Genomic DNA, 23,698 nt, shown 5'->3' with positions numbered 1-23,698 from the left:
TAGCCATCACATTGCCTAAAACATAAGTCTGATTATTTGTAATGCTAAAAATTTCAAACTACTGATATTTATAGACATGGTTAAAGATCACTGAGGGGTGCTCTAGAATCAATCCCCAGTAATGCCAAAAGAGAAACAAACCCAATACTTTCACAAAAACAATGTTAACACAATTTTTATCATATAAAAGACCCCGCCAGGCGGTGTTGGCGCACGCCTTTAATCCCAGCACTCGGGAGGCAGAGCCAGGCAGATCTCTGTGAGTTCGAGGCCAGCCTGGTCTCCAAAGCTACACAGAGAAACCCTGTAACCCTGTCTTGGGGGAAAAAAAAAAAAAAAAGACAGTCCCTTTATATTTTTACAAAAGAAACCATTCACATTTGTTTTATTTATTTATGTATATAAAATCACTTATTTGATCATTAAGAATGATTACCTACCAAATATGAGAATATATAATTTTTTTATGTGTTTATGCTCATCTGTCTGTATGTTCAGGAAGTACCAGGGATCAACCCCAGGGTCTGATCATACTAGGTAAGTGTTCTACCATGAACTGTATCATAACCCTAAATTATTTTATAATTCATATTTTCTACCAAAATATACAAGCTTTTACATTAAACAAAGTTAATGACATTTAACAGTGCACATGCTTTCAAGTATATAGTTTCCAGTATAATACATTAAGAATTAAATGTGTGACTTGCCTGGTCAAACTGGGTAACTTCTTGGCCAGAAGGAATCTGCAGTCCCCAAAGTCTATACTTCTTGGCAATACTAGAAAATTGCAGCTCTGGGGGAATTTCTACTATATCAGATCGGTTTAGAATTTCAGTATTTCCATAGTCAATGTACCTCACCAGGCACTAGAAAAAAATTGAAGGCAAACAGTAGTACTGAACCTAGATTATAAATCTGTTAACTAACAAGACCTATAAATGTTGCTTCAGATGACAAACACCTTTAGAAACAGCTCTAATGACAACCTCAAAGTAAAGAAAATTCTGCATTTGAGAATAATTTCCAATAGTACCATTTGTCATTTGTCTTTTTTAACCACTAGTATTTTTATACAAACATGAGTATATAGCACTGTGATCCTTTCTAATCTCTTAATATTAAAATCAATTTATAGTCTTAAATTAAATTGAAAACAGTAAAGCCTATTTTTTCCCACAGGAAAAAAAATTTCTTTAACAAAATTAAACCCATTCTGGCTAGACCTTGAAAATGACCAAATTCACCCTTACTTCCAGCCCTGTATCTATTGTTTTTTAATCTTTCTGGGGGCTGTAGGGATGGTGATTAAGTGATCAGTGATTAAGAACACTGGCTGTTCTTCCAGAAGCCTCAGGTTCAGTTCCTAGCATCCACATAGTAGCTCACAACCATGTGTAACTTCAGTTCCAAGAAATCCAACCCCTTCTGGCCTCTGTGGGCATTGCATACACATGGCACACATCCATACAAGCAGGAAGAGCTCCCATACACATATTTTTTTAATTTTTAAAAATTTTCTAAAAGTATATTACAAAGTCAATCATCATCTCATGCCTCAATTTAAAACCTTAGTCAATCCAAAAGGCAAGTGCAAACTATTCAACTGTCAAATTATGGAAAAAGTTATATTAGAAAATTCAGTTTCACAAAGATAAAACATTATCTATAGCAATATTAAATTATATTTTAAAATGCAAACCAACCATAGAAATCATTAAACTTTTCTACTTAGCATTTTATTAATAAAAAATATTTACCAAACATATACATTATGAAATATATTTTAGGTCTAGAAAACAGATGTAAAAAAAAATCACTTATGGAACTCCTGCAGAACTGTTTCCATGATCCCACAATGTACATTTGCCCCCAAACAGCTCTGCAGAAAAATCTCATCTCCCTTAGGAGGGAAGTTTATTGGGAGGGAAAAAATGGGGTTGGGAAGAATTGGGAAGGGAATAAGACAGAATAATGGGGGGAATGAATATTAACAAAGTACATTTTATATACTCAAGAAATTGTGAAATAGAAATAGGTAAATAAATCTTCCATAATCTTCAATGTAAGAAATAAAACAGCTTGACACAAAAGAACTTAATCACATTTAACTTAAGAATTAGAAGTGGAAAACCAATCTTTATTGTTAACAATATTTGACACCAAATACAAAATACATCTAATTTCAAGATCAAATAAATGTTCTTTTTCTATTCATGAATCATAATAAAATGAACTTTAAAAGTTACTTACTATTAAGAATCATTAAGAGACAGGGCAGAAAGAGCCAACTAATCAGCAAAAATAACCCACAAATTTTATCTTCTATTTTTTAATTATATTATTATTTATGTACATGGGTATTTTGCCAGCATGTATTTATGTGTAACACATGTGTGCATGCTGCCTGAGGAGGCCAGACAAGGGCACTGCCCTGGAACTAAAATCACAGATGGTTGTAAGCCATCATGTGGGTGTTAGAAACTGAACCTAGGTCTTCAGGAAGAGCACTCAGTGCTCTTAACAACTGTACCATCTCTCCATTTCATAAATGTTAAGTTTATTAATCTAGTCATTATCACTATGAATAAACAATAATAGACTCAATAAGCATCCTTTTAGAAATAAGGGCCAGCAATATGGCTTAGTAGATGAGGATGCTTGCTGTTAAAGCTGATGACCTGAGTTCAATCCCAGGACCCAGATGGTGGTAGCAGAGAACCAACTCCCCCAGGCTGTCCTCAGGCCTCACAAATGCTGTGCACTGTGGCACTCTTGTGCCCACATACATATGTATGCACATACAAAATAAGTAATAGTAAAAAGTTTTAAAGTACATTTTTAAAAGGTTGTGGAACCAAGATAAACATTCCTTAAGCCCAAAATATAAATACAATTTCCTGCCTTATCATCACTGATGGTTTTCAGCACTTTGCATCTGTACCAACACTTATCTTCAGAAAATAATCCACCATAAATCTGTAGAGGAAAAAGAAACATTTGTCATTTTAATGAAAAGCACGCTAAGTAGGTCAGTATATAAATTAGCATTGTATACTACTGTGTGTTAATAAATACAGTAGCTTATCTAATCCTCCTAACATGCCTATGAGGCAGGTACTTCGTTTATACCACTATGTATCCAAAGTTGTCGCCTTGTCTTCAGCAGAACCAAGATTCAGACTTCTGATTCTAGAATCCATTATACTAATCTACCTCTCAAAAAGTAAATTTAAAAAAAAAAAAAAGACCACCTTCTGGTCTTCTGGGAGAGGACAAAACTCCGCTATCACAATTATGTACTTGCAACAACCACACATGACTGTAATGAGTCTACAAGCACAGGCCCATGAACAGCCAGGCATACATTAAGGAGAGGACAAGGGAAGCCTATATCATTACTGAACAATCTCTCTGGTTCTATCAAGGAACAGTCACTGCCTTTCAGTTAGTTGTGTACCTACTAGTGATCCCACCAGGCTCCAATGCTCATACAGAGTTCCCTGGTTAAATTAACTGGGCCACAAAACAAAACCAAAAGTCATGAATCTGGGAAAGGGGCAGGTAGGGAAGACGTTGATAGGAATAGTACAGAGAGAACATGAGCAGAATGCATTATAAATGTGTATATGAAATTGCCAAAAGAACTAAGTTAGATTTTAGGGGAACCTGCAGGACAAGAAAAAGGCCATGGAGGAATGCAGAAATCCAAGGGAACTACCCCTGAAAGGTCTTACAATCGCTCCTCCCCTACATGCCAGAACCCCAAGAACACTGAGGCTACAGAGACAGTTCCTACTTGTCCCTCACATCCCTTGGAGCCTGCTTAAGCCAGAGGAATCAGAAGACATAACCTTCAACTCAGCATAGCTATACCAGCAGTTCTCCATAAGCATTCTTTTTATTTCTTATTCTCTATTATTTAATCTCCACCCTTGCATACATGTCTCATGATGATTTCCTTTTGTTTGTATATTGTTCAAGTAGGTTTCAGGACTATTGTCCACCAGTCTAATATAAAGCAGTCTCTACTACACTTTTCTCCCACATCTCAAATAACATCTCCTCTTTCTTACTCCTACATCTTCTGTTCATCTTTATCACCTTTTTTTACTTCTTACAACATTCCATAGATATAACAACCCCTATTATCTGTGGACCCTAACAGTACCCCAATTTTCACTTCCTAGTTACTTTATACACCTTGACTTTTTTTCTTTTCAAAATAAATCTAATACTGTGCTGACTAGATTCATGTCAACTTGCCACAAACTGTAATCATCTGGAGGAGGGAACCTCAATTGAGAAAATGTCTCCATAAGACAGTGGTTCTCAGGGTTGTGGATTTAGCTCAGTGGTAGAGCACTTGCCTAACAAGTGCAAGACCCTGGGTTCAATCCTCAGCTCAAAAAAAAAAAAAAAAGGACAGTGTTTCTCAACCTTCCTTTGATCCTTTAATAAAGTTCTTCATGCTGTGGTAACCCCTAGCCATAAAATTATTTTTATTGCTACTTCATAACCTAATTTTGCTACTGTTATTAATCATATGTAAATATATATTTCCAATGGTCTTAGGTGACCCCTGTGAAAGAGTCGTTTGACCCCCAAAAGAGTCACAAACCACAGGCTGACCACTGCCATACTATCAGGCTGGAGAGATGGCTCAGAGACTAAGAGCACCGTCTGCTCTTCCAGAGGTCCTGAGTTCAATTCCCAGCAACCACATGGTGGCTCACAACCATCTGTAATGAAATCTGGCGCCCTCTTCTGTATACATAATAAATAAATAAATAAATCTTTAAAAATTGTATACATAATAAATAAATCTTTTTTTAAAAAAAGATCAGGTTGTGGACCAGCCATAGAGCATTTTCTTAATTAGTGATAATGGGTGAGGGCCCAGCTCATTGTGAGTAGTACCATCCGTTGGCTGGTGTCCTAGGTTCTGTAAGAAAGCAGACTGATCAAGCCATGGTAAATAAATGGGTAAGCAGCATTCTTCCATGGCTTCTGCATCAGCACCTGCCTCTGAGTTCCTATCATGGTGTTTCATTACAGCAGTAGAAACCCTAAGACAAATAATTAATATTTATCCTTACCCACTCTACCTCCCTACCACTACTAATTTTAATAACTAAAATCTGAGTACACGCCACACTACCCTTAGTTATTAATCATCCAACAATTATGGAAGCCAAAGGGGCCCTTGTCATTAACTAGCTAGTATAGTATCTCTCCATAAAGATAATATCAAGTAGCTTTGATGATTTCAAAGTTTATATCCTGCTAAGAATACAAATACATAATTTATACCTAGCACAATGAGCTCCTAACTAGGGAACTATTTTCTGAACTACACACTCAACTCTACCACACCCAAGTCCCACAGAAACATTGCAAATACTTCAATTGAAAGAATACAGCTGATAAAAAAAATTATACCAAATGAAGAAATAACACTACATGCATAAATTCCAACCCAGTGACATAAGACAGACAGGCACACACACACATACACAGACAACATTCCTCCAAATTTTACTAATCCTACAGTAATGGTACCCAGCAAAAATTAGTTAAATGAAATCACAGAGAAAGAACTCAAAATAATGATTGTAATTATATCCAAGGAAATAAAAAACAAGCTCCTGACTGAGAATGCAAAACAGCTGGATAAAATGAGGAAGCTATGAAGAGGAAATTCAACAAAGAGAAATACGAAGGAAAAAAACCAATGAAATGTTGAAAATAAAAAACATAACAAAGTCAAATAAAAAGCTCTATGAGAAGTCTCACTAGAAAGGACAGATCAAGGAGAGGGTCGACTATCCATGCTTAAGGCAAGACCGAGGAACTGGAATAACCAAACAAGGCAAAGTTAAAATAATAAGGTAAAGAAGGAATTCCGAGGTACACCTGGCATTCTGAAAAGATTCAGTCTACAGTAGGCAAGGAATGTGGAAAAGAATCTAGTTCTAAAGGCACAGAAAACAGTTTTAAGAATCCTAACAGAAACTTTCCCAGAGTTAAGAAAGGAGATGCCAATCCAGATGTAAGAGGCATTAAGACCAAGACCAGAAAAGAACCCCACATCATGATTAATTCTAAATATACAGGGCCAAGAAAGTATACTAAAAGTAGCAAGAGAGAAACACCACACCATAAATAAAGTCAGGCCCATCAAAATAACAACAGATTATTCAATGAAACTTTAAAAGCCAGGAGAGCCTGGACAGGTGTGTATTTCAAGTTCTGAAAAACTGCCAACCCAGACTACTATACCTAGCAAAGCTACCTAGCATAATAGAAGGAAAAATAAAGTATTCCCATGATAAAAATAGGCTAAAGGCATTTCTGACCACATCAGCTCTACAGAAAATACTTCAAGAAATTCTTTGAACTGCAGAGAAAAACAAAGCCATCCAGAACACCACAGGAAAGGCTAAACTATAAAATAACACACTGTTGAAAAACAACTCCATCCTTGAAGAAATAAAGAAGTGAATGAAAATAAATTACTAGAATCAAATGAAAATGAAAGCACAACATGCCAAGACCTATGGGATATAATGAAAGCAATCCTAAGAAGGAAAGAACTGTATAGTTCTAAGTGCCTACATAAGAAATCAGAGAAACCTTAAATAAATAAGTCAATTATTCGCCTTAGGACCCTGGAAAAAGAACAACACATCAAATAACAATTCAGTAGGTGAAAAGAAATCATTAGGACATAAAATAATGAGGAAAAATATAAAGAATCAAACAAATACTTGGTTCTTGAAAAGATAATAAAACTGACAGACTCTTAGTCAAACTAACCAAAAGAAAAAGAGAAGACCTCAATTGATAAAGTAAGTGACGAAAGGGGAGTCATACAGCAACTACCATGAAATCAGAAAATCACTAGGTCTTACCTTGGAACATACACTCACTAAGTTAGAAACACTAAAAGAAACTTATAAATTCCTAGATGAAAATAACATAACAAATTAAGCCAAAATGAGATAATTATTTAAATAGATCTATCACAAACAGTGAGTCTGAAGCAGTATTTTAAAATTTCCTAACTAAAATCCCAGGCCTAGATGGATTCACTGGTGAATTTTACCAAACCTTTAAAGAAAAAACACCACTAAATCTTCACAAACCTTACCATTAAAGAAAGAAGTAACATCACCCAATTCTTTTTACTAAGCTGTTATTACCCTTATACCAAAAGCAAATAAAAAAACAATAACACAAAAAGAAAATTAGAGACTCCCATGGTGAAATTACATACCAAAAAATTCTCAACAAAATACTTGCAAATTAAAGAACACATCAAAAAGGTCATCCACCATGACCAAGTTGTCTTTATTCTAGAGATGAAGGGAGGGTTTAATATACATAAATCAACACCCTATGACTAATTGGTCAAGGAAGCCCCCAAAAAAGCAAAGGCTACTGCACTGCTCTTGGCTCATAATTATAACTAGATGGTAAGACTCTATTACTGAAGACCTAACATAGTCTGGTTACAGGACACAGAGAAATCAGACTGCCAACTTATCTGAAAATGTCCTCCTTACTATCTTTCACAGTGCCATAATGTGCTATATAGGCCACTAGGTAAGAAAAGTCACTCATGGTACTACCTAGAAGTAACCCTGAATACTACAATACTGTCCTACCAGGCAAGATGTACCCACTGGTGCCAATAATGGTAATAACCAACCACTTTCTGACTGGATTTGAGGTCTGCTCCATACAAGGAAGTTCATGTCTGGCACTGTTAACCTGGTCAAAGGCTGTAACTTAGAAAGTCATAGGCCATAGGGGAGAACCTACTACTGCTATTTTGCTAAATAGGCATGTTGTCAAACTGCCTTCTAAATATGTATGTCCTGGTTAGTTTTTTGTCAACTTGATATAAACTAGAGTAATTCTGGAAGAGAGAACCTCAATTGAGAAAATGCCCCCACCAAACTGGCCAGTAGGCAAACCTGTGGAACATTTTCTAGACAGATGGTTGATATGGGAGGGCCCAGCTCACTGTAGGTGGAGCCACCCCTAGGCAGGTAGTCCTGAGCTATGTAAGAAAGTAGGCTGAGCAAGCCAGAAAGCAGTGTTCCTCCATGGTCTCTACTTCAGTCCTGTCTCTGGGTTCCTGACTTGAGTTTCTGCCCCGACTTCCCTTGATGTGATGGACTACAATTGGCAAGGTAAAGTAAACTTTCCCTTCCACGTTGCTTTTGGTCGTGGTGTTTGGCAGAGCAATGGAAAGCAAACTAGACACCTTACATTTATACTGACAAATTAGTGCTGCTTTCAACCTTGGCTAGAGAAGTGGTTTTCTGTAGTGGGCAGCATTTAATGCAGGCAACTTTATTAGTCCAAGTGCTAGAGTAAGTGACTACTGAGTACTCAGCTCTGGACAGAAGATCTCTATCAACCTCTAAGTGCAGAGAACATCATGGAAGAGAGGGCAGAAAGACTCTAAGAGCTGGAGAGTGGAGACAAGTGCTAGGAAATGCATTCTTCTGGAGATAACAGGGCCCGTGCACTCACCAACTCATCCAGCAGTTACCTGCATCAACTTAACCATAATCAGTCAACATTCTAGAAGGGGACACTAATTTGCTCAGTGGGTTACAAAAAGACCCAAAAAGACACAGAGAGAAAAAGAATAAAAATGATAGGGGAATTTACAGGCTGTCTGGGAGTAGTGGGTAAAAGGATTTGGGGTTAGAGAGGATCTAGATGTATTGAACATCTAGGAATACATATGAGATTGTCAAGGAATAAATAAAGATATTCCAAAAGGGAAAAGAAACACCAGTAAAACAAATGAGTTAAGAAATAAATTTTAAAAAGGAATAAAAAGGATATATAGTATGTGTGTGTGTGTGTGTGTGTGTGTATAATAAAAAGGATATAAAGAAACAAAACTTAAAAATTATCTTACTGTTTTAATGTCTCAAAGAAAACAAGTAAAATATTTTTATACCTAAATATGCCAATGTTGTTCGAATCTTAGATGGTCTTGTCTTTTAATTAAAAACAAAAAAAAAACAAAACAAAACAAAAAAAGCACCCAGTACCAGATACTGGGGTGAAAGCTGAAAGATCTGAGCAGCAGAGCAAGCCACAGCCACCAACTATTACCTCACCAACTCCATGAATTCTCTGACTGAAAGCCTCTGAGTCCTCATCTGAATGGGTCTCAGCTGAACTGCTTTAGTTCCTATTTCCTGCACCTTATATACCTTTCTCCGCCCTGCCATCACTTTCTGGGATTAAAGGCGTGTGTGTGCTTCCCAGTACTGGGATTAAAGGTGTGTGTGCTTCCCAGAACTGGGATTAAAAGTGTGTGTGCTTCCCAGTACTGGGATTAAAGGCGTGTGTCACCACTGCCTGGCTCTGTTTTCAGTGTGGCCTTGAACTCACAGAGATCCAGACCAATCTCTGCCTCCCAGTGATAGGATTAAAGGTGTGTTCCACCACTGTCTGACCTCTATGTCTAATCTAGTGGCTGACTGTCCTCTGATCCTCTGTTAAGCTTTATTGGAGTACACAATATATCACCACATGCAAAGAATATTCTATTTTAAGTCTAATCCTGAACCTGGTGGAATCCATATTTCCTATGAGTCAAGAATAATTTTTATACTCTTTACCTTATATAATAACATTAGAAACATTTTTACCAAGAAAAAAAAAACCTAAAACTCTCTAGTTTCTGTGTTCTTAGTTAACTTCAAAGCCACTAATTTTGGAGACGAATGCATTATCAGCTTTGCTGTGCATTTGTTGTGAGAACATAAGTAACAGTCACTTATCAAGGCTTGAAGGCCACTTTTGATGGAAGCACTGATTCTACAAATGTCTAATTCAAGACTGGAGCCAGAATGAAAGGCTTGGCATCTCGGTCTGTATCTTTTAAGACTTTAACCTTTTGGTTATATGTGAAAATACAAGACCACAGAAGACACAGAAAAACATAGCACCTAAGTTCTTCAAAGATTTGTACCTATTCACAGAAAAGACAAATACTTCTTCCTGGTCTCTCTCGCTCATTATTCCTGGAGTTGAGAGGCTAAACTGCAAACAGAGACTCCATTTCTCTATTTTTTGGACCAATAAATAAAGTTCTCTTTTTGTTTATCACTGTCTCTTAAATCACTGTTTAATCAAGCAACAGCAAAATCAAATGTTTCCTGCTACATGATTAACTGAATAAAATTAGACAGTATTATTAATACCAAATTTATACTTTAATGAAGTTTAATAAAAGAGCAAAAACATTACACTATGAATTCTGCTCCTGCCTCAGCTCTACTGACGTTTGTGACTGGATGGTTCTTTATTTGGAGGTGAAGAGCTTCACAGAATGTTTGCCAATACTCCCTTTGACATCACTCAGTAGACGCCAGTAGCACCCCTTCCAGATGTGACAACCAAAAGCAATCTCCTTCCATTGTTAAATGTCTCTTAAAAGTGGAAGGGGAAGATACAAAACTCACTCCAGGGTGATAAAAACATACTTAAAAACTGAAAAACATACACCCTCAGTTGAGACAATATTGTCTCCAAGGAAACAAAAAGTAGATCTGGAGGAATACAGTACAAGGAAATCTTAGTTATTGCAATGGTTCATGGCCCTGCTAAGTTCCCCCCTACCTGACAACATATACAATTGATCAATAGTATGATATTATAATATCTTGTTGGAGAAGCCCCACTAAGAAAAAGATTAGTCCAAATGCTTCTTAGGAGGAAATAATGAAAAAAAACAGCAAGCTCAGCCAAAACAATTGAGCCCCAGCTTCAATGACAGACCCTGTCTCAAAGTCAAGTGGAGAACAATAGAAAAAGACACCTTATCTCTGGCCTCCACAAGCACAGGCAATCTCTCCCTTCTCTCCTTTCCCCTCTCCCTCATTCTCTCCCCTTCTCCCTCCCTGTCTCCTTTGCATCTCCCTCTTATCCCCTTCTCCTCCTTCCTCTCCTCTCCTCTTCTATCCTCTCCTTCCTCCTTCATCCCCCCCATCCCTCTGTAAGTGAAGAGTTGAAGCAGGAAAGAGAAATCACATACCAAAAAAGAAAATATTAATATAGACAAGATTTCAAATCCAGAAGGTAATCAAATTAGCCACAGACCAGGAGCAGGTATCAGCTATACATATATAAGACAAAAGACTTACATCAATAGAGAGGTATGAAGATGCAACTCTGTTGGGAGACAGCTCACCTAACATGCACTAGACTCCACACTTGATCAAAAGCCATCCATATTTTAGTTTACATCAGAATTTCTGTCCAGTTGTTTTTAATAAATAAATTTACTATGAGTGTAGTTTATAGAAATTCTAAAAGTCTGTCTTTTCTGTTCAATAGGCCCCAAATTCCAAAACCTGTAAATTCTAAACTGTAGAAAATCAGACATGTAAGAAGAAATGATTATAACCAGGAATAAAGCTTACCTTCTTAGGATCAAGATTCCCAAAAACTGAATTAGCATGAGGACAAACTTCAGATAGTGAGCAACCAATCTTCATAATATCCTTATTTCTACTAACATTCTAAGAAGAAAACAGAGTATGAGATTCAATAAATTCTGATGGTATTATATATAATTGAGGGTTCTACTAAGTGTAACACTTAAAGGACTTTAGTGCACTGGGAAATAGATCAAATTCTTGTGCTACAATTTTCATAATTCAAATGAGTTCTTATGCTATGATTTTCATAATTCAAATGAGTTCTTAGAAGAAATGATATTAAACTGTATGAAGCTTACAGTCACTTACACAGAATTCAAACAAAGTGACAAATATTATTAAATTATACTAAACAGGCTCCTTAGAGACAGGATAATTCCAGGGCTGGTGGTGACAGAAAATATAAAAAGAAGAATAAGACATGTTTAGAAGACATGAAACCAACCTATACATTTTGGCCAATTTCTGTTCCACTGGCCAGAGATGAAGAATTCAAACAGCAAAAATAAGTGATAACAGCAATGGCTTACAACCTGTGACATATCCACTAGTCTGTAGTCATATAGGTTAAATTACTGAACAATTAAGTGGCAGAGAAGAAACTCTTCCTTACAGGAGAACAACTAATAAATGCAACAGGAATAAAGAAAACTGAAAGAAGGCCAGTACAATACCAGAAAAAAATTTAAAAATTACAAGTGAAAAGTTCAAAAGAAATAAAACTAGTCAACCCAATGTATCTCTCTCTAAAGCATATTAATTATAAAATGTATTATTTACATTTTTTAAAAAATGAACATCGCAACCAGGTAGATTAAAGCTAACATACCCAAAAAGACATAATATCAGGAACCCTAATACAATGCACACTGCACACACATCATCTTGGGTATTTTGGCCAATTTATGAGAAATCATCATATAAACCCATATTAAAGATACTCTATAAAAATACTAAGATTCGGGTTGGGGATTTAGCTCAGTGGTAGACTGCTTGCCTAGCAAGCACAAGGCCCTGGGTTCAATCCTCAGCTCAAAAAAAAAAAAGAAAGAAAAAAAAGAAAAAAAGAACTAGGATTCAGTCAGGTGGTAGTGGTGTACACCTTTAATCCCAGCTTCGGGAAGCAGAGCCAGGTGGATCTCTGTGAGTTCAAGGCCAGCCTGGTCTACAGAGCAAGATCCCAGGACAGGAACCAATAAATAAATAAATAAATAAGTAAATAACTAAATAACTAAATAATAAAATTTAAAGAAAATACTAGGATTTGCCCAGCGATGGTGGTGCACGCCTTTAATCCCAGCACGAGGGGGTTGGGGGGGGGGGGAGCAGAGGAAGGAAGATCTCTGTGAGTTTGAAGCCAGCCTAGTCTACAGAATGAGTTTCAGGATAGTCAGGACTGTTATATAAAGAAAACCTTGTTCCAAAAAAACTAAAAACAAAAAAAAAAAAAATAAATAAAAGAAACAAAAAGAACCCTAGGATTCTTCCAAAATATCTAAAGTCAGGATATCTGACAAAGTATCAAAGGTTAGAGGACTCTTAAAGATACAATGGGGATCTCCGGGGCTATTACATAGTTCAATTAACAGTACTGTGCCAATATTATTTTCCTGGCTTTTGTCACTGTGCTACGGTTATACAAGAAATCAGCATTAGTGGAAGCTGAGTGAGAAGTACACAAAAAGCCTTTCTACTAATTTTGTAATTTCCCTGTGAGTTTATTTCAAAGTAGAAGAAATTAAATATAAGCCAGGAGTGGCACGCACTGCACACCTGTAACCCCAGCACTTGAGAGGTAGGAATGCAGGGCATCGGGAGTTTGAAGCCAGCTTGACTCTATGGTGGCACTACACCTCAACAACACAAAATAAAATCAAGTATCAACAGACACACACATCACATCAACCTTCATAGAAACACAAGAATGAAATACTCAATGCAACCATTAACGTCTGGAGATAGAAAACCTCTCAAAGATCAGTTGTAAGACATCAAGATGAATGTCAATGTCATCATTCAAAAAAAAAAAAATGGGAAATAGGAGCTTGGGTAATAGCACAGTTGGTAGAACATTTGCCTAGTTTGCATGAGGCCCTGAGTACAAAAAAAAAGGAAACTACATTTAAACTGATGCCAGGAAGTATTTGAAGCAGTCCTTGAAGTCTGTAAATAAAATTCAGAGTACATCAAAATATTCCAGTTATTCCTATCAAAACACAGACTACATAATGGAAGTTCCTTTCAAAGAAAAAAACAAATAGGTGTGGGAATGACAGCACACATCTTTAATCCCAGCACTCAGGCAGAGGGTCAGGCAGGGGAAGCCAACAATAGATCTTCACCCTGGCTTGCCTGTTTCCGAATCTCTACTTACGTCTCTGATCTCATCTCACCTTAATCTCACAAAAAAAAAAAAAAATTATGATTTGCATCTTGGAATAGCAATAGATGTAAAGAAATAGCACCAGTAGTTTTAATCTTCTTAATGCATTCATCTAAAGAATACTTCCTTTTTTTCTTTACGTTTCTGAAGGAGCCTCAAGCTGATGACTGAAGAAAGAAGTGGGTAAATTAACTAACCTGTTTTGGTGAACAAAGTTTACTGGGTCACAACTACATACTTTCTTTCACATGCTTTTATACTGCAATGGTAGAGCTAACAGATTAAGAGTTACAACAGAGAATGTATGACCCATTAATTGTGCAATATTTTCTATCTGGTCATTACACGAAGTTCTCTGACCCAATTTAGATGACAGCACATTTTTATTTTTTTTAATTTATTTTATTCGTGTGTATGTGTCCCTGTGTCTGTTAGTGTTAGCAGGAGCCAGAAGAGGCTATTAGATCCCCTGAAGCTAGAGTTAGAGGCAACTGTGAGCTGCCTGACATGGAATTTGAACTAGCATCCTCTGGAGAGCAACAATGAGTAATAATTTTAACCACTAAGCCATCTCTCCAGTCCAAATTTATTTTTGTTTTACAGCTATGAGAGTTTTGCCTGCATGTATCTCTGTGCACATGTGTCTGGTGCCAAGGAGGCCAAAAGAAGGGATCAAATCCCCTGGAACTGGAATTACAGAGGGTGTGAGCTGTCACATAGGTGCTAGAAATAGACCTCAGGTCCTTTGGAGGAAGAACAAGTGCTCTTAACCCCTAAGCCATCTCTCTAGCCCCCATAACTCCAAATTTAACCAACTAATGACTAAGATCAACGGAAATCAAAGTCTAGAAGTACAGTAACAAATACATAGCAATACTCACTTGAAATGTGACAAGTCTGACTCAGTGCATAGTATAAACCTACACACTGGGATTCCATAGATGTAATAAGGCTGGGGGGCGGGGGAGAGACACAACTTTAATCCTAGCACTCAGGAGGCAGTCTCTGAGTTCAAGGCCAGTCTGGTCTACAGAGAGCTAGTTCCAGGACAGCCAGAGCTACCCTGTCTCCAAAAAAAAAACCTACATAAAAGCTGAAATACAAAAAAAGAGAATACAAAATATCTTGCTCATATTTTATATCAATTTTGTGAGTGTACTTTCTTCTAGCATTGGAAATGGAAGCCATGGCCCTCCCTCACACATCCTAGGCAAGTACTACACAACTAAACCACATCCCCAGCCCTTATTTTATTGAACAAGAGCTAACTAAATTTTTCAAGCCAGCTGCAAACTCAAGGTACTCTTGGTTCAGCCCTACAAGTAGCTGAGATTACTATGCCTAGCTTGCTGATTAGATTTTGAAACAATATTTTGGATATATTACGTTAAATCAAAACATGTATTAAAATTAATTTTTGCCTATTCCTTTTACTTGCACCAATGTGGCTGCTGAAACTAGAGCTAATTACTCATAGGGCTCACATCGAGTTTCTACAGTGACAGCACTGATCTAGAAAGTATTATTTAATTTAGGACATATATATGACTCCTATAAAGTAAACTTAAATGTGTAATTTGTCGTTCAGTGTAGGGCACCAAGCGGCACATGTGCTATGAATACCGAACACAAACCCACAACATGTGGACACCATTTAAAACGTATGTACACATACTGGAAAGATGGCTCAGCTGCTAAGTGCTTCCAAAAGAACCAGGTTCAATTCCTTGTACCTGCAGGGCAACTCACAACTGTCTGTAACTCTAGTTCCAGGGATCCAATGCCCTCTTCTGACCACGATGGACACCAGGTACACAAGTTGTGGACAGACACAAATACAGGCAAAACACATATACACATGACATTAAAAAATAAAAAGGCTGTGCTTAAGTATACAATTTACCACAAATTCAAATTTTTCTATGGTTTTTAAGAACTTTTTGTTAAAGATTGATTGATTGATTGATTATGTATACAGTGTTCAGCCTGCATGTATGCCTGCATGCCAGAAGCCACCAGATCTCATTATAGACAGTTGTGAGCTGCCTTGTAGGTGCTGGGAATTGAACTCAGGACCTCTGGAAGAGCAGCCAGTGCTCTTAACCTCTGAGCCATCCCTCTAGCCTCGTTTTTAAGAACATTAAATCATATTTTTCTGTAGCTCCTTATAACTTCTATTTACACACTGTACACTTAACTTCATCAAAAAAGAGTTCCCAAGCCGAGGGAAGTATAGATAAATGCAATTTTCTTCCCTCTTCCCTCTTTTATCATGTATAGTTTGCAAAACCAAAAATTCATTAGTAATGGTACATTAAAGATTCACCTCTTAAAATTTGAAACCCAAGCATAATTTTGTTTTGCTGGGAAAAGGTTTCTGGACATAGGCCTGTCCATGGACTCAGAGATCTGCCTAACTCTGCCTCTCAAGTGCTGGGATAAAAGGGGTATACCACCATGCCCTGCTTAACTTTGTATTTAAAACTGAATATACTTACCTGATTTTCAATCTATCATTCTCAAAGAATAAAAAATTTAATAATATGAAAACAGGAAAAGTATATTAAAATATTATTTTATAGACATTTGAATGGTATATATAACCAAATTAATAAGTTAAATATAATTATGTTATGTTAATGTTATTTTTTAAACCAGATTGCTTCAAACCTCCCACAATGGAACTGTTCATCTTTGTACCAAGAATGTTGGGGAAACACAGTTTCTAAGTGTGACTTGTACTTGGCCAACTGGGAAAGATGCTGCTGTGGAAAGGTGCTAACGTGCTTCTGAGATGTCTACAATCCCTTCAACATAAGCAAGGACTTAGTCCAAGTGGTTCAAACTGGTCTACAACAGGATCAAAAACAAAACTTTATTTTGAATAGGAGGGTAGGGGTGAATATGACCACAATATGTTGAATAAAATTCTCAAAGAATAAAAATGAGAAAAATACTGTGAATGTGTTAAACACACACACACACACACACACACACACACACCCCACAGGTCAGAAAGCTAAGTTGTTTTTGTTTTTTTTTTTAATCAAGTTTTTTGAGTAATAAGGAAAAAAATGCTTGTTTTCAGGAAACAATCTTACGAAAGACCTCTAGATGGGGCTATCACTTCACAAATGCAACAGTGTGTGGCTTTCTGACCCTATTGAACATAATTTTGAAGTCCCAATCTTGGTACTTTTCATGTTTCATTCAGCTGTATTGTATGCATATTATTCAACTTAGGAAAACTTCAAGTTGTGGACATTTGTCTTTTAATTATGTCTGTACTACACAATTTCATCAAGATTAGATACTGAGAATGAAAACAAAAATACATTTATTCTTAGATTTTTATTTAAACAAGAAGGTAAAAAAGATAAACCAACCAAGCTTCCATTTACCTGGGCCCAAAATGTTACGGCATCTTCTACATGACTTCCAACAACATCTTCAACTAAAATAAAATCATAATGCAAAAAAAATTAGGACTTAATCAGTATCATTAAGCTCTTATACCCCCCAAATAATATTTAACAACAGTACCTTTATTGTAATGTGTATCTTCATCCATTTGGACAAGTTCTGAAAAACTAACAATTCAATATTTTGAATTAGGTTTTAATATCTATTAACAATGAAAAAAATCTAAACCACATTATGTTCAAATTCTTAAAAGTGTTTGTCCTAATGGGGTTATCAAAACTCGAACTCTATACTAAAAATTGCCTTCCATGTATTTTCTCATGATTGTTTCTTGTATTTGTTCTGAATATATTGTAGTTTTCAATGTCAAAATGTATCATCCCATCCCTATCATGATCTTTAGCCAAACTTTTACAGATTTACATGTAAGATAACTCACACACATTCTGACCACTTTTATAAATCAATACTTTGGAACTACATGCATATTCTTGTGCATGTGTACATTCCAGGGAGCGAGTGTAGGGATGTTTTGCCCGCACCTATGGCTGTGGACCACATGCATGCAGTGCATGCTGAGGCCAGAAGCAGGCTTCAGACCCACTGGGATTGGCATTACAGCTGGTTACAACTGCCATGTTAGGGCTTCTAGAGAACAAAGATGCAACTTCTAACAAAAGCACACCGTCCCAAATCTCAGCATGGAGGAGGGAAGTGAACCCTAGTCCTCTAGAAAAGCAGTCAGTGCTCTTAACTGCTCTCTAGCCCTTTTTTTTTTTTTTTTTTTTTGGTGGAGCTCTGGATTGAACCCAGCGCCTTCACTCTACCAGAGCTAAATCCCCAACCCTGCCCTCATAGTCTAAAAAAAAAAAAAAAAGAATACCGTCTCAAACAAGAGAAAGTATTCCACAATAAAACAAAGAGAAATGCTACAAATGTCTGAGACTGGCTATCTTTGTTTTGTTTTAAATACTCTGAAACTAAAAACTGAAATATATCAAATTTTGCCTATTACTTCAAAAATCATTTCATTACAGAATATTTTAACAACTGAAAAATACTTCAAAAATAGTCTACTACTTTACAATTTTATGCTCAACACATCAGAAATCACACTTTCCACTCTGAATCTTTTTTTTTTTTTTTTTTTTTTTTTTTTTTGGTTTTTTGAGACAGGGTTTCTGTAGCTTTGGAGTCTGTCCTGGACTAGCTCTGTAGACCAGGCTGGCCTGGAACTCAGAGATCCATCTGCCTCTGCCTCCCAAATGCTGGGATTACAGGCGTGCACCACCACCACCACCACCACCACCACCACCACCACCACCACCACCACCACCCGGCCCACTCTGAATCTTAAAAGGATTTAAGTATGTAGTGTATTTCACTATTCAATTCCAACTGATTTTATTTCTTTCTCAAAAAGGCACAGAAGGTATATTTATCAACAGCTTCCATCCTCCAAAGCTGCTGGGTTTGAGGGGGCAGTGGGGGGAAAGATTAGTTTGTCCTTCAACTTAAGATAAATATTCTACACATTATAATACACAGGGAAATTTTTTTTCACAGAATTACCTTTAAAACATAGAGTACATGTCATGTTTTGAAGCACATTTTTTGAGAGCTTTTTAATTTTTCAAGAACACCTGCATCAAAGTTTCAAATGCTCCCAACTATGAAAAGAGAAATTAACTCATCACAGAAAATAACGGGGCTTATTTATAAAAATTTAAAAGTTTCCATTTTTGACTAGCTTAAGCTTTTTTTCCAAATAGTGTCACAGAAACATCTTCAAATCCGAAATCCTTTACTATAAGTCAAAAGGGAGCGTTAAAATTGAACTTAACTGTTCTGAGAAGCTGTTAAACAAAATTGGAATCTGTTTAGAGAAACTATTCTCTGGAAAATACTGCCGCGTTTTGTTTTGCTTGGTTTTTTGGTGGTGGTGGTGGTGGTGGTGGTTTGCTTTCTTTTGGTTTTTCGAGACAGGGTTTCTCTGTGTAGCTTTGCGCCGTTCCTGGAACTCGCTCTGTAGCACAGGCTGGCCTCGAACTCACAGAGATCCTCCTGCCTCTGCCTCCCGAGTGCTGGGATCAAAGACCTGCGCCACCGCCGCCGGGCCACTGCCGTGTTCTTAGTAAAAAATGAAAGTTTACTTTGGAAATCCTGGCACTTGTTTCACGAAACTGTTTCCTAGAACTATGTTAAGTGGTGTTCGGCGGAGGTGGATGGCGGCATGGTGGGAATAAATCGCGCCTCCTCGAAAGGAGACCAGGGAGAAGCGGAAGGAAGCCCCTCCACACTTGCGTCCTGGGGTCTCGGAGGCCTACACCGCAGAATTCACCGGAAGGGGAAGAACTACTCCACACAGTGGGTCTCCTCCCGAGGGAGCAGCCGGGGTGGTGCCGTCGAGCTCGCTGCGGCAGGCGGCTCGAGGGCAGCGGGAGGCCGGGGGGGGGGGTGGGGAATAGGCCTCGGCCCGGACCATGAAGCCTCAAAGTGCGAGCCGCGTGGACGCCGCCGCCCTGGAGACGCCACCCATGCCCCTCCCCACCGGGCCGGAGACTAACCTCACACTTTCCGCCTCCGCCATACCAGCAAACAGCCGCTGGCCCCACATGCCAGGCGCTCCGCCCGCCCGCCCGCCTCGCAGGCCTGCCCTCCCGCGGCCGCCGGCGCGCTTGCAGACGCTTACCGCGCGAGCTTCCGCACCTCGGAGCCCGCACTGCGCTTGCGCGCCGGGTGCTGCGCCATGGCGGGTGGCGCGCGCGCGCGCGGGCGGCTGCCGTCACGTGGGCGGGCCGAGGCCTCGAGCGCCGCGAGGCCGTCCAGGCCGTCCTGGCCGTCCAGGCCGCACACCGCCCGCCCTCCGCACAGGCTCCGAAGAAGAGAGCGGCGCGCCCCGCTGGCGCTGGGAATTTATAGGACGGCTGCCCACCCCGCACCTGCCGGCCAATGGCCGCTTCCTTTCGCCGGGCGTCAGTGACGTCAGGCCGTGGCGTGGGGTTGCGTGGCTCTTCCTCGTTTTTAGGCACGAGGGGATTTCAGCTACAAAAGACAGAGGCCACAATTTGCGAGAAACAGGATATCCTTTTCCCAAGGTTGGCAAAGAGGATAACTTGCCAAGTGACCGTGTCTTTTTGTAGATCGGTAAATAGCTGTACGCACATTGCTCCCCGACCCTTCACTGCCACGCCTCACATTGCGGGGGACCGGGAGAGTCTTTTTTTCCCCCCTCAGGACATTAAGAGGGGAAGGGAATTGATGTGGCTGAGTTATCCGGTTATGGGCAAGTAATCCATGTGGCACAAATATTGCACAGCTGAAAACCATCTCTGGTTGATTTGTTTTTGCAAATCTGGGAAATAAACCCAGATCCTCCCTCAAGGTCAAACCACTGAACTACACCCCAGCCCTCCAAATTAATTTCTAAAGTTTGAAGTAGAATTAGCATAAACTGCAGGTATCAATATTTAATGTTAATATTTTCGTGTATCATTGAAGTCATCCCCACGCTGAAACATTTCCTTCAACTGTCCTCAAGCCCTACTCAAGTAAATACAGTAATGTGGCTCTCCTTCCTGTGTCTTCATACTGGTTTCAATTTCTGAAAGTGTTAACTGGATCATATATAATCATTTTATCTGCCTCCTTTCAAATGGCATTTTAAGGTATTTTAAGGTAATTTCATCTGTTTCTTCTGCGTATCACTAGGTTGTAACATTTTATTCCCATGTACTGGTCTACTGTGGATGCATAACAGTTTTTCTACATTTCTGTGGACATAGGGATTGTTTCCACTTTAGAATTGTTTCAGATAAAGGTGCTATGGTCTGCAAGTCTTTGTGTGGACATATGTTTTTCCTTTCTTTTGGGTTAATGTCCCCTAGACGATGTCTAAATGGTAGAAGTGTGTAGAAGACATTGCCAGACTGTTTAACAAAGAAGCCACGCTAATTTGTAATACCACCATCAAAGCGTGATGGCCCCCGTCACAAGTTCCCCTTCCTGCCCTCCTCCTCTGTGACCTCATAAGGATTTTCAAGGGCTAGTGAGGATCCTTCCTGTACTGAGTGGTTTTGTGTGTCAACCCGACACCAGCTGTAAGGCATTTTCTCATTTAGTGATCAGTGGGGGAGGGCCCATGGTGGGTGGTGCCATCCCTGGGCTGCTGGTCCTGGGTTCTATAAAAAGGTGGACTGAGCAAGCCCTGGGAAGCAAGCCAGTAAGCAGCTCCCCTTCTTGGCCTCTGCATCAGCTCCTGCCTCCAGGTTCCTGCCCTGTTTGAGTTCCTGTCCTGGCTTCCTCCAGTGGTGAACTGCCATGTGGAAGTGTAAGCTAAATAAATACTTTCCTCCCTACTTGCTTTATGGTCATGGTGTTTTGTCGCAGCAATGGGAACTCTAAGACACTTCCTGTAAGGGATCTGGAATCTCCCTTGCTCCTAGAACCAAGACTGAACTGCCTTGGAACTAATAATTAGGTAAGAAACTGTGGAGTTTGGTTGGTTGGTTGTTGGTTGTTTTTTCTGTATTCATTACCAGGACTTACATGAGCTTTCTGCTTGCAAGTTACAACAGTTTGGGATTTTGGTTTGTTGTATTATATTTGTTGTGTTTTAGAGATGAGGCAGTAGTTACACACCTCAAATATCTGAATTGTCTATCTTTCCCTTTGGATCATGAACTTAAATTTAATCAGACTCATTCATGCCTTCTTGCCTATTTAGTTACATTAAGCCTCTGACAGTCAAATTCCACAACTTGATATTCCATTATCAATCTGCTCTAACCGAGTCTAGGATAATGGCCATATCTTCCACTAATTCTAAATCTGTATTGGTCAGACCAATGAGTTCTTTTTCCAGGACATTCTCAGCCATTGCTTGTCTTATTAAGATCTTACTGATATCATCCAGGCCTTCCTAGGGAAAATTCAGACTATAGCTTCTCTAGAATTCTTTTCCAACATACTATTTTTGTTATTTGGGAATTTCACACAATGCACCACAATCGTAGTCCCCCTACACCCACCCTCCTACCCTTGGGCCCTCCCCAACAGAAGAAAAAATACACTGAGTCCAATTTGTGTTGCCCATATACTCATTGGAACATGTTCAAACTCCCAGTGGCCAGCCCCTTAAAGATAACTGAGTCCTTCCCCAGCCCAGCCCACCCCACCAGAAATCATCAACTGTGAAGAGCTATACTTCAGGATCCCTATCACAATTTCTAAGGACTCTCTTCAATGGCTTCCTGTCTAGACGGGGTTTTTGTTGTTGTTGTTGTTGGGTTGGGGTTTTGTTTTTTTGGTGGAGGGGGAGCTGTCACAGAAGCCTTCAAGGTCTCTCATTCTCGAACCTTCTTCAGTCATTGATACCACTGCAAAAGAAGCTTCCTTGCCCACAACAGCCAGCAGCAGCACGGATTGTGGACTGCCACATGGTTGCAGCGGTAGCAAGGACTGTGGCTGTCAACATGGCCTCGGGCAGCAGCAACATGGACCACGGAGAACTCAGCCTCCAGCAGCAGCGCGGACCGTGGAGGTCTCTGGAGGAGGCCCAATCCAGAAACGACCCGTTCTCACCTCAGACGTCCTGCCTGCCATTCGTTGCTCGGAGCCAGGGAGATGGTGTGACTGGCAGCTTGCTGAGCTCCAGGCTGCTGCACACCACCCCACCAGCTCTACTCAGCAACAGCTTGCCATGTTCCCACACCTGTGGCCACTGCTGTGTGTGGGGCTGCCTCTTCCCACCTGGCGTGCGACTCCATTCTCCTGTCTTTTCCACCTCTCCATCCATCATTCATTCACTGACGTGGAACTGCAAGGTGCGGTGTGTCACACAGTATATATATTTTTTACCCAAACAGCTTTACATGCAAATACTTACTGCGATGAGTCATCGGTCTGGTACCAGGTTTCTGGTTTCTGAAGCACCATGTGTACTGGACTATCGCAGAGACTCATCTCAGATATCCTGTTCTTGCCCAGAGTCAGGGTGACCTTGCAGAGTCAGCACCCTGAGGCTGGTTGGTCCTTGCCTCCTGGCAGGCAGAGAACTGGAGAACTGGCCTTACTCAGCGGTGACAAGTCCTTGTCCACAACAGCCTTGCTGCTGCTCCTGTTTTTAACACTCTCCCACCCCTTTGTTCAGTATTATGCCAGCTAACTTCTGGAACTCCAGATGGATAGCTGTATCTTCTGCACACCGTCCCTTAGTCTCTTAGGACCAGCTGCAGCACCTCGGTCAGAGTTCACATGGCGTCTGGGTATGAGTGCCTCCACCTCATCCTCTCCTACCCAGCTTCACATTCTTTTTCCTCCTGCGCTTTGATCCAGCACAGTCTCAAGATCTGCTCTCAGACATGTTTCCTTGGTTCCAGCCAGCACCCTTAGACCAGCCTCTGCAGTCCAT

General features: G+C 39.4%; 1 protein-coding gene across 3 annotated transcripts in view; it reads right to left on the bottom strand.

The window, feature by feature from the left end:
- Positions 1-20,012, bottom strand: part of Stk31 (serine/threonine kinase 31) — a 76,720-nt gene extending 56,708 nt beyond the window's left edge. The window contains exons 1-6 of one of the 3 annotated variants that reach the window (XM_036182343.1): positions 19,979-20,012; positions 17,407-17,453; positions 17,265-17,317; positions 11,463-11,561; positions 2,905-2,979; positions 711-869 (exon numbers count right to left, since the gene is read on the bottom strand). In XM_036182343.1, coding sequence (XP_036038236.1) covers positions 711-869; positions 2,905-2,979; positions 11,463-11,561; positions 17,265-17,317; positions 17,407-17,434 — 414 coding nt within the window. In that variant the 5' untranslated portion in view covers positions 17,435-17,453; positions 19,979-20,012. Of the gene's footprint in view, positions 1-710; positions 870-2,904; positions 2,980-11,462; positions 11,562-17,264; positions 17,318-17,406; positions 17,454-19,853; positions 19,914-19,978 lie in introns of those variants that run through there. The other 2 variants (XM_036182342.1, XM_036182345.1) reach the window with 2 other exon arrangements.
- Positions 20,013-23,698: the final 3,686 nt, after the last annotated feature.

The sequence above is a fragment of the Onychomys torridus genome, chromosome 3 (assembly GCF_903995425.1).
Source record: "Onychomys torridus chromosome 3, mOncTor1.1, whole genome shotgun sequence".
Lineage (NCBI taxonomy): Eukaryota > Metazoa > Chordata > Mammalia > Rodentia > Cricetidae > Onychomys > Onychomys torridus.
Note: the sequence above shows the minus strand (reverse complement) of the source record. Positions and strands in the feature narration are given on the sequence as shown.